This window comes from Polyodon spathula, chromosome 12, assembly GCF_017654505.1.
Source record: "Polyodon spathula isolate WHYD16114869_AA chromosome 12, ASM1765450v1, whole genome shotgun sequence".
NCBI lineage: Eukaryota > Metazoa > Chordata > Actinopteri > Acipenseriformes > Polyodontidae > Polyodon > Polyodon spathula.
In genome coordinates, this window is record NC_054545.1 from 250,678 (window position 1) to 262,309 (window position 11,632).

General features: G+C 47.8%; 1 protein-coding gene and 1 long non-coding RNA gene across 2 annotated transcripts; both read right to left on the reverse strand.

The window, feature by feature from the left end:
* Positions 1-116: 116 nt before the first annotated feature.
* LOC121324261 (protein amnionless-like) lies at positions 117-5,680 on the reverse strand. The gene is made up of 9 exons (XM_041265949.1): positions 5,599-5,680; positions 4,803-5,038; positions 3,878-4,015; positions 3,585-3,687; positions 3,170-3,252; positions 2,711-2,885; positions 2,071-2,242; positions 1,713-1,833; positions 117-901 (listed from the first exon to the last, which is right to left on the reverse strand). The coding sequence occupies exons 1-9, from the start codon at positions 5,678-5,680 to the stop codon at positions 791-793; spliced, it is 1,221 nt and encodes a 406-aa protein (XP_041121883.1). The 3' UTR covers positions 117-790.
* Positions 5,681-8,211: 2,531 nt separating this feature from the next.
* LOC121324844 lies at positions 8,212-10,152 on the reverse strand. Its single transcript, XR_005951285.1, has 3 exons — positions 9,569-10,152; positions 8,455-8,573; positions 8,212-8,334 (listed from the first exon to the last, which is right to left on the reverse strand). It is a non-coding gene; the product is annotated as an uncharacterized LOC121324844 (long non-coding RNA).
* Positions 10,153-11,632: the final 1,480 nt, after the last annotated feature.

An 11,632-nucleotide genomic window follows, 5' to 3' on the forward strand; every position in this document is an offset into this window, starting at 1 on the left:
GGAACTATTACCATTGTCAAGTTCTTTAAACCATGTTTTTGCTGTCTTTTAATTTTCTTTTACCTGTGGGATTTTATTTATAGATATAATAGACACACACACACACACACACACACACACACACACACACACACACACACACACACACACACACACACACAGTATCAACAGCAGAACCCACATTTCTGATTTCTATCTTGAAGACTCAGTGGGGTAGCTGTCCACTGTACAGGCACATTGGCTTACCCTCTCATTGATTTCTTAACCCCAAAATTATGACCTCCAATTTGTCAGAATTTAACAATAGAAAATGTGTTGACATCCATTTCTTACTCTCAGTGAGACAGGTAGTTAAGGTATTTGCAGATGTGGAATCATCTGGTTTCAGAGATAAGTACAATTGTGTGTCAATTACATAGCAGTGAGTGTTTACCGTGTGTCTACAGACAACATCGCTCAGGAGAAAACAAGACTGGTCCAGGAGCACGCCCTGCAGCATGCCACATACATGTAACTAGATAAGGAGTCATTGTCCTCCTCAATTTGAACATATTGTAACCTATTCAGATAGACCACAACCTGCCAGTCCTACAAGATTCTCAAGGCGTTCCATTAGAGTGGGAAAGTCGATGGTGTTGCTATTCTTGGATCTAGCAGGGTGAGGATCAGTATCTAATAGCACATCGTTTTCCACTTTGATAAGGGTTCATTGTAATCATAACTTTCAAACATACTAGTCTTCTTATACCTAAAAGACTGAGTGTCGTGGGGGGGCAGGGAGCAGGCTGGTTTAGGCAGTGAAGTCGGTTTCATCGTAGGCTGGGTTTGTAAAGTGGATGCCGGAGTTGGTGATGGAGATGCTCTTCAGTGCTTCAGACCCAGAGTACAGTCCATGGACATCCTGTGAAGAGGAGGAAATGAGCTGTTACACAGAGACAAGTCTCTGCAGGGCAGGGCTGTAGTGAAAGCACAGTGTCTCTGCAGGGCAGGGCTGTAGTGAAAGCACAGTGTCTCTGCAGGGCAGGGCTGTAGTGAAAGCACAGTGTCTCTGCAGGGCTGTAGTGAAAGCACAGTGTCACTGCAGGGCTGTAGTGAAAGCACAGTGTCTCTGCAGGGCAGGGCTGTAGTGAAAGCACAGTGTCTCTGCAGGGCTGTAGTGAAAGCACAGTGTCTCTGCAGGGCAGGGCTGTAGTGAAAGCACAGTGTCTCTGCAGGGCTGTAGTGAAAGCACAGTGTCTCTGCAGGGCAGGGCTGTAGTGAAAGCACAGTGTCTGCAGGGCTGTAGTGAAAGCACAGTGTCTCTGCAGGGCTGTAGTGAAAGCACAGTGTCTGCAGGGCAAGGCTGTAGTGAAAGCACAGTGTCTGCAGGGCAAGGCTGTAGTGAAAGCACAGTGTCTGCAGGGCTGTAGTGAAAGCACAGTGTCTGCAGGGCAGGGCTGTAGTGAAAGCACAGTGTCTGCAGGGCAGGGCTGTAGTGAAAGCACAGTGTCTCTGCAGGGCTGTAGTGAAAGCACAGTGTCTCTGCAGGGCAGGGCTGTAATGAAAGCAGTGTCTCTGCAGGGCTGTAATGAAAGCACAGTGTCTCTGCAGGGCTATAGTTAAAGCATATGTTAGGTTCAAAACAAGAACGAGATATGAACTACAGAACTGAGAACACATCATCTGAAGGAATCCTTATTTATGCTTTAAGTGGAATTAAAAAGTAAACTGACAGCAGGCAGGTTGGAGGACGTGTCAAACATGGGGTTATCAAAGCCCTTGTCGATCGAGTCTCCAAGGTTATCAAGGTCACTGTCCATCTTCAGAAACTGAAGGGAGCTCAGGCTGGGGACTCTGTGGAGGGAAAGCCAAAGATTACACACTATCTGCGAACTACCATTACTCACAGGAACTCACAGCATGGTACCTACCTAGTGGCCACAGTGCACTGAAGTGAGCAACACTGTATTGAATCCAGTTAGGAAACCCCACATAGACCATGGATTACTGTTAATATATTAACCACCAGCACTGCAGTAGGAACTGTTTCAATGCTAGTCTTTCAGCCCCAGCCCCTGTGGAGGGACGCACCTGATCATCCCTCGAGTGATGAGGACCACCAAGGACCCCAGCCCCACCAGGGCCAGCAGGACCCCGATCACTGCGCCCGTGATCATCCCACCATCCACAGAGCCCCCCGGCCCACTGCCGTGGCTGCCCGTGGAAGTGTGGACCTCCCCCTTCACAATCCCCAAGCTGCTGCCTGAAACAAGCAAACACACAGCGCACATGGACTCCACTGACACAACAACACGTGAGGGGCTGCAAAATCCATCCTTATCACACTGTGTGAAACCTGCTGATACCCAACCCACAGCGCGGAAAACTGGAATACTCCATTTCCTAATTCAACAGTATGACCCGGGGCAGAGAGACAGAAAAGAAGAGCCATCAACGCTCTTCTCATCTATCCCAATCAGGGACACTTTCCAGCACCATGATTAATGCAACACTTCACTCGCAAGTGCAGTGTGTCCCCTTCGTGTTCATCAAGCACAACATGCAGCCTTTAGGAGATGTGTGTACACCCAGAAAACTGAAACTGAAGTATCAAAGGGAAACTGTACAGCAAAGGGCTGGAACTCGTATAGCCCTGATTCCAGCTATGAGCACTGGGGCTTCCCGGCTGTCTTTCAGCACTTGAACTCCCTTGAGCGCCACCGCTGGTTACCTTGGGATTGAATGTCCTTCATGATCTCCCAGGCTAGAGCTTCGGCCTTCGAGCCGCTCCCCTCCTCCAGCAGCACCACCTGGATCTCTGACTCATCCTCCCGGAGGACGAGTTCTAAGAAAGACTGGGGCCTGGGCACCTTGGACATGGCCATGCGCACCCCTCCATACGACGCCTGGGCACAAACGAGAGGAATGAAGAAACAGTGCTGCCCTGAGCACAGCGATTAAAACATGCGCACTCCAAACAGACCCCATTCCCATGCAGTGACAGGCACCAGGGTCTCCTTCAATAATGTGGGGAAGCAATAGGAAAAGGAATCATGTCAGGGAATGTAACTGGACCTGTGGAGTAACAGTGGTACAGAGATCATCGCACAGTGCTCCAGTTACTTTACATTACCAGAGAGACGAGCAGTGAGGGGATATGGAGTTCATGAGCTCAATTAGTTTACATTACCAGGCTCAGAAACAGATGAAGCAGACGGTTCCTGTAGGACTCCACATTGAAACCCGGGGAATACTCCAGGGAGACGATGGCACCTGGGAAGCAGGAGAGGAGAAGCAGGCAGTCAGGCCGGAATCAGAACAGACACCCCAGAAATAAAAACTTCAACAAGCTTTTCTCATGAGAAGCGTCTCTCACGCATCTTTCATGTTATGAAAAGGCTGTCATTTATAGTATTATTTATATATTATAGTATTATAGCATCTGAAAAGGTTTCAGTCAGCCAGTCAGTGATATGTTAAAATACCAGCACAGATATCACCCCGTGCATGAGACCCTGCAGCACTGGCCATGTGCGGAAGCTCTCTGATAAGCTCTCGGAGTTAATGGGTGTGTTTAGAGTACTGTAGAGATGATGTCACCTCACCACATATTCCACAGCAGTGTCCAATAGGAGTCAGGGGGATCCAGCATTCTAGATGGGGACACTGGGAGTGCCGGTGCAGAGCAGCGCAGATCCGCTCGTGGTTCTGAAAATACATTCAGACACCAATTAGAAGAAGCTACAGACTCAGAAGTCTGCCACAGGAGACAGATGGGTTTTGTAGTTCCACTCAGACACAATGCGAGGTTACTTACACTGTATTCCTGAAATACATCAGATCCAACTTCCACTGTATACTTGCATTAAACAAACATACAACCCCCTCCTCCACTCACCGCAGTGTTCCCGCAGTCACATCCTGAGCTCTCGCTGCACCTCCTGTTCGTCACCTGCACTGTGCCGCTGCCGTGGAACTGCAGCTTCCCTGAACTGGACTGCAGGTAGCGGGCAAACTCCTCCTCCCGAGAGAACTTCTGCACACAGACACAAGGGAGAATCAGACTGATTGGAACCCTGGCAAGGCGCTCACGCGCTGCCGCACTGCAATCCCGTCCCTGACAGAGATTCCTGTCTACTATGGTGTACTCTGTGAACATAAAGTTTACAAACGAGAGGAGGCCATTCAGCCCATCTTGCTCGTTTGGTTGTTAGTAGCTTATTGATCCCAGAATCTCATCAAGCAGCTTCTTGAAGGATCCCAGGGTGTCAGCTTCAACAACATTACTGAGGAGTTGATTCCAGACCCCCACGATTCTCTGTGTAAAAAAGTGCCTCCTATTTTCTGTTCTGAATGCCCCTTTGTCTAATCTCCATTTGTGACCCCTGGTCCTTGTTGTTTTTTTCAGGTTGAAAAAGTCCCTTGGGTTGACATTGTCAGTACCTTTTGGAATTTTGAATGCTTGAATCAGGTCGCCACGTAGTCTTCTTTGTTCAAGACTGAATAGATTCAATTCTTTTAGTCTGTCTGCATATGACATGCCTTTTAAACCTGTTATAATTCTGGTCGCTCTTCTCTGCACTCTTTCTAGAGCAGCAATATCTTTTTTGTAGCTTGGTGACCAGTACTGAACACAGTATTCTAGATGAGGTCTTACTAATGCATGTACAGCTTTAACATTACAATGCATTAGTAAGTGCTCTGTTGTGTTTCTTCTATGTATTGCCAAGGTGTTAATGTTATAATGACACATTGGCTCACATGTTAAGCCCTGTTTGTGCTCTTGCACCAATGAGGACTGGCCTCTCCCACTGGCCCCTCACCTTCTCCATGATGGACACAGTCCTCACGGGCATGCTGCTCAAAGCAGAATCTGTGCTGACACGGAACGAAGAGTCAGGCCGGAAGATCACATCGTCGTGTTCGCAGGGGACGCTTTCCTCATGCACAGAAAACTGGAATCTACCACTCTCAAGGTCATCAGGGGTGGAGGCTGCTCTCCACAGGGTCGGGTCGTACCACTGGTACCTGTCAGGGTCCTGAAAGGTGATTCTGTCTCCTGTAGACCAAGGGAAAGGTACACAAGGGAAAGCATTTGAAAGTTTACCATGATGAATTCTCATCTTACTATACCATGTAGCACTGTGTTTACCACCGTGGTTTTAACAATGCTTTTCCATGCTGATCTGCCATGTTTTACCGTGTGTTCACAAGGCTTGCACTGTGGTTTAGCAGCCTTTCTATAGCTTCTGTATACTGCGGATCAGCGTAAAGCAGCTTGAATCAGATTAAAATAGACTGAACTGTGACGTGCAGTATGTGTGATTGATTCACGACACACAGCAAGCACATACATTAACGGCTTTGCTCCAAAGTGCAACCATTTTTGACAAACGAAAACTGTTAAAGGTATGAAACTAGAAACAATTAACTCTGGAGTTATTACTCGTGTTGCAGCATTAACAGTTTGAATTTCCTTTCACACAAAAAGGGTGCAAATTGCACCACTGCCATAAAGCCATCGATACACGGACTGTGTCTGTCATTGTGAAGAATTGAGCAGCCAAGCCTTTTAGCTCCTGTAACAGGACCAGGGGACAGATCAGTAATGAAACTCACCTCCTCCCTCACAGCCAGGGTCGCTGTCCCCCTCACTGCCTGCAAATCCAGCACTGAATGCCAAGATGAGCTCTCCATCCATCGGCAGACACTAAGAGCAGAGGAATCTCATGAGTGACCAGCAGCACACAGCACTGCCAGACCAGACACTAAGAGCAGAGGAATCTCATGAGTGACCAGCAGCACACAGCACTGCCAGACCAGACACTAAGAGCAGAGGAATCTCATGAGTGACCAGCAGCACACAGCACTGCCAGACCAGACACTAAGAGCAGAGGAATCTCATGAGTGACCTGCAGCACACAGCACTGCCAGACCAGACACTAAGAGCAGAGGAATCTCATGAGTGACCAGCAGCACACAGCACTGCCAGACCAGACACTAAGAGCAGAGGAATCTCATGAGTGACCTGCAGCACACAGCACTGCCAGACCAGACACTAAGAGCAGAGGAATCTCATGAGTGACCAGCAGCACACAGCACTGCCAGACCAGACACTAAGAGCAGAGGAATCTCATGAGTGACCTGCAGCACACAGCACTGCCAGACCAGACACTAAGAGCAGAGGAATCTCATGAGTGACCAGCAGCACACAGCACTGCCAGACCAGACACTAAGAGCAGAGGAATCTCATGAGTGACCTGCAGCACACAGCACTGCCAGACCAGACACTAAGAGCAGAGGAATCTCATGAGTGACCAGCAGCACACAGCACTGCCAGACCAGACACTAAGAGCAGAGGAATCTCATGAGTGACCAGCAGCACACAGCACTGCCAGACCAGACACTAAGAGCAGAGGAATCTCATGAGTGACCAGCAGCACACAGCACTGCCAGACCAGACACTAAGAGCAGAGGAATCTCATGAGTGACCTGCAGCACACAGCACTGCCAGACCAGACACTAAGAGCAGAGGAATCTCATGAGTGACCTGCAGCACACAGCACTGCCAGACCAGACACTAAGAGCAGAGGAATCTCATGAGTGACCAGCAGCACACAGCACTGCCAGACCAGACACTAAGAGCAGAGGAATCTCATGAGTGACCTGCAGCACACAGCACTGCCAGACCAGACACTAAGAGCAGAGGAATCTCATGAGTGACCAGCAGCACACAGCACTGCCAGACCAGACACTAAGAGCAGAGGAATCTCATGAGTGACCTGCAGCACACAGCACTGCCAGACCAGACACTAAGTGCAGAGGAATCTCATGAGTGACCAGCAGCACACAGCACTGCCAGACCAGACACTAAGAGCAGAGGAATCTCATGAGTGACCTGCAGCACACAGCACTGCCAGACCAGACACTAAGAGCAGAGGAATCTCATGAGTGACCAGCAGCACACAGCACTGCCAGACCAGACACTAAGAGCAGAGGAATCTCATGAGTGACCAGCAGCACACAGCACTGCCAGACCAGACACTAAGAGCAGAGGAATCGCATGAGTGACCTGCAGCACACAGCACTGCCAGACCAGACACTAAGAGCAGAGGAATCTCATGTGTGACCAGCAGCACACAGCACTGCCAGACCAGATACTAAGAGCAGAGGAATCTCATGAGTGACCTGCAGCACACAGCACTGCCAGATCAGAGCAATCAGGATACAGACAACACCCAGATCCATTTCATTTAGCTAGCTTACTGTTTAAGATCTAAGATGAATCCTAGCAAAGGGAAATGAAATACTGAAGCGCTAAATGGACCTGCACTGATGTGATGAAAATGTAAGTTTAAAAATTATATTGGACTTTGATTTACGGTTTTCATTTCTTAAATCATTTCTACTGGGATTGCATCCTGCAAGTATCCAGCCATGCACTGTGCAACATTGAACAGCCTGCCTGGCATGCACCACTTCACCTGCAGGGGTCTCCTGTGCCAAATCCTGCACAGTGCTGCTGTTAATCTAAACTGACTTCTTCACCAACAAATATTCAGACGTCATGACACAATCGGACACGCAAGCTCTTAAAAGTGCTTTGAAATGCATCGGCATTGCAAGGTCCAAGTTAATATGTAATATATACCACACATACACGATATTGCAACAGCATTGTGCCAGTTCATATTGCTTATGACACACCATGGACTGCGGTCATGTCTAATGGGTTCGATTGCGCTGTAGCTGTAAATACACACGCTTTGTGAATTTAGTTCAGTGTATTTCTGTTGGGCTAGTGTGTGGTGCAAGTGGGGTATTCCTGGAACAATTTAAACAGATTCCACTGAAGGTAGCGTCACGGTCTGTCTGCAGTATGTCAGTGACATTCGAGTCAAGAGGCAAATGAAATCCAAGTCCTGTCTTTTCTGTTGCCACCAACACACTGCTTGTAACTGGAGCTTCTTATTAACCAGGCTGTCGTCACCAGGCACTGTGCTTTTACACAGAAACCCTCATCAAGCAGGAAACTCTGTCTTTTCAAACAGAGATCCTATTTTAAAAGAACAAGGAACCGAAGTGCGGCGACAATCAGAGTGAAAATGAAAGTTCAGCGAGCTTCACAGCAGCTGGAGCACGTCATGGGAACAATTGAGCAGAGTCAGCACCACGGGTGGGGGGGGGGGGGGAGAGAAAGAGAGGGGGACTGAGCGGAGTCACAGCACCAGAGAGAGAAAGAGAGCAGTGAGGAGAACTGAGCAGTCACAGCACCAGAGAGAGAGGAACGAGGGCCGATACAAAACATACCATTTCTACAATGGAGTGGGTGGACTGGACATAAACAGAGGCTTTCTGTAAAAGATTAGAAAAAAAAAAAAAAAAAATCAGCACAGTACTACACAAAGTTATTCAAAATATTTGTTGAGTTTACGTTTATGGTTCATTGATTTCTGTAAAGTGCAGAGTAAGTACCTGATTGTGTTGAAAATAGACACGGTCGTTAGCGCAGGGAACTCTGCCCTTGTCCCAGTTTGATACATTTTCAAAGTTAGTGTCAAGAATCCACTGCTTGTACAAAGCATTAGAAACACCTGAAACATAAAAAACAGTGGAGTAAAATTCATAGTAAAACAACTGAAGAACATTTACAAACGAGAGGCCATTCTGCCTGTCAGCACTCATTCACTTCCAAGCAGCTGATTGATCTCACAGCTTGGAAATGTGATTACAATGTAATGGGGTTTTATAAAGTTTAACTACAGAACTGTGCAGTGTAAGCCCCTGCAGTGTTAAGCGGATCTCATTTTGCACAGGAAAGTTAGATCTGCCGTAACTCTACCCTTTGATATATTTTAAATGGATTCCAAACACAAGCTACTGTGTGGCCTACATATAGCATATGTGTGAAGAATATAGTCCAGAATAGAACTAAACAAACACACTCTGAATCTCTCTGATCCAGTATATTTGCTGGTGTGAGACCGGATCTCAAACACACTCTGAATATTTCTGATCCAGTATATCTGCTGGCGTGAGACCGGATCTCAAACACACTCTGAATATCTCTGACCCAGTATATCTGCTGGCGTGAGACCGGATCTCAAATACACACTGAATATCTCTGATCCAGTATATCTGCTGGTGTGAGACCGGATCTCAAACACACTCTGAATATCTCTGATCCAGTATATCTGCTGGCGTGAGACCGGATCTCAAACACACTCTGAATATCTCTGATCCAGTATATCTGCTGGCGTGAGACCGGATCTCAAACACACTCTGAATATCTCTGATCCAGTATATTTGCTGGTGTGAGACCGGATCTCAAACACACTCTGAATATCTCTGATCCAGTATATCTGTTGGTGTGAGACCGGATCTCAAACACACTCTGAATATCTCTGATCCAGTATATCTGCTGGCGTGAGACCGGATCTCAAACACACTCTGAATATCTCTGATCCAGTATATCTGCTGGCGTGAGACCAGATCTCAAACACAATCTGTGGAATGAGAAGAATACTCACTGGAAACATACACAAGCGAACACTGTTACAGAACTGTGTGGAATGAGAAGAATACTCACTGAAAAGGCAGAAGAATATCGCGAATATGACAGTCATTCTGTTGTGTGTTTCTCCCGACAGATCGAGGCTCCTCTGAAAACCTGCACAATAAACTTTGACCCATCTCACAAGCTCCTCAATCACATGAGCAGCCTGCTATGGATGCTGCTTAAACAAGAACAGACTCTAGTAAATATTAAGCTTTATAACCCAATGTACCCGTACTGTTTAACTGAGAGCTGTACTATTGAACAAAATATCTGTTTATACATACAGTACAAAACAAGCACTCAACACATAGTCTCCAATAAACATACTGCTGAATGCAACACCTACTGCTCAATTACAATACTTTAATGCTGAAACTGTCCACAGTCAGCAGTGACACTGTTTTGCGGCTTCAGTTTCAGCCTGTCCACGGTGAGCAGTGACACTGTGCTACAGCTTCAGTTTCAACCTGTCCAGTGAGCAGTGACACTGTGCTGCAGCTTCAGCCTGTCCAGTGAGCAGTGACACTGTGCTACAGCTTCAGTTTCAGCCTATCCACAGTGAGCAGTGACACTGCGCTGCAGCTTCAGCCTATCCAGTGAGCAGTGACACTGTGCTGCAGCTTCAGCCTGTCCAGTGAGCAGTGACACTGTGCTGCAGCTTCAGTTTCAGCCTATCCACAGTGAGCAGTGACACTGTGCTGCAGCTTCAGCCTGTCCAGTGAGCAGTGACACTGTGTTGCAGCTTCAGTTTCAGCCTGTCCAGTGAACAGTGACACTGTGCTGCAGCTTCAGCCTGTCCAGTGAGCAGTGACACTGTGCTACAGTTTCAGCCTGTCCAGTGAGCACTGACACTGTGCTGCAGTTTCAGCCTGTCCAGTGAGCAGTGACACTGTGCTACAGTTTCAGCCTGTCCAGTGAGCAGTGACACTGTGCTGCAGCTTCAGCCTGTCCAGTGAGCAGTGACACTGTGCTGCAGCTTCAGTTTCAGCCTGTCCAGTGAGCAGTGACACTGTGCTGCAGCTTCAGTTTCAGACTGTCCAGTGAGCAGTGACACTGTGCTGCAGCTTCAGTTTCAGCCTGTCCAGTGAGCAGTGACACCGTGCTGCAGCTTCAGCCTGTCCAGTGAGCAGTGACACTGTGCTGCAGCTTCAGCCTGTCCAGTGAGCAGTGACACTGTGCTGCAGCTTCAGCCTGTCCAGTGAACAGTGACACTGTGCTGCAGCTTCAGTTTCAGCCTGTCCAGTGAGCAGTGACACTGTGCTGCAGCTTCAGTTTCAGCCTATCCAGTGAGCAGTGACACTGTGCTGCAGCTTCAGCTTCTGTCCAGTGAGCAGTGACACTGTGCTGCAGTTTCAGCCTGTCCAGTGAGCAGTGACACTGTGCTGCAGCTTCAGTTTCAGCCTGTCCAGTGAGCAGTGACACTGTGCTGCAGCTTCAGTTTCAGACTGTCCAGTGAGCAGTGACACTGTGCTGCAGCTTCAGTTTCAGCCTGTCCAGTGAGCAGTGACACTGTGCTGCAGCTTCAGTTTCAGCCTGTCCAAAGCAGCTGCACAATCCCAACATTGACTATGTATCTGAAATGTTCACTCCAATTGGAACTGGGAATGGATTCCAGAAAGGACTCGGAATTGACCCGGAAGGGCCCCTTGACCCTGCTTCTGATTATTCAAACAATGTGGGACTGGACTGTTGGGACCTCATTTTACTTTTTAAAAACAACATTAATAACAACAACAACATTAATAATAATACATTTATTTTTATTATTATTATTATTATTATTATTGAGTCATTTAGCAAACCCTTTTATCCAAACCAACTTAAAGACTAGGAGGTGAACTAAGCATCATGACCTGCTGCTGCTGCAGAGTCTCTTCCAACAGGACCTCGTTTGTTTTACGTCTCATCCGAAGGTGAAGCAACTTGCTCAGGGTCACAAACACACGCACTCACACTCACACTCACACTCACACACACACACTCACACTCACACAGCGAGTCACTGGCTGAGCTGGGAGATGAACCTGGAACCTCCTGGGGCAACAAGCTCCTTTCTTTAACCACTGGATCCCCAGGCCGACCCTGAACCCTTAC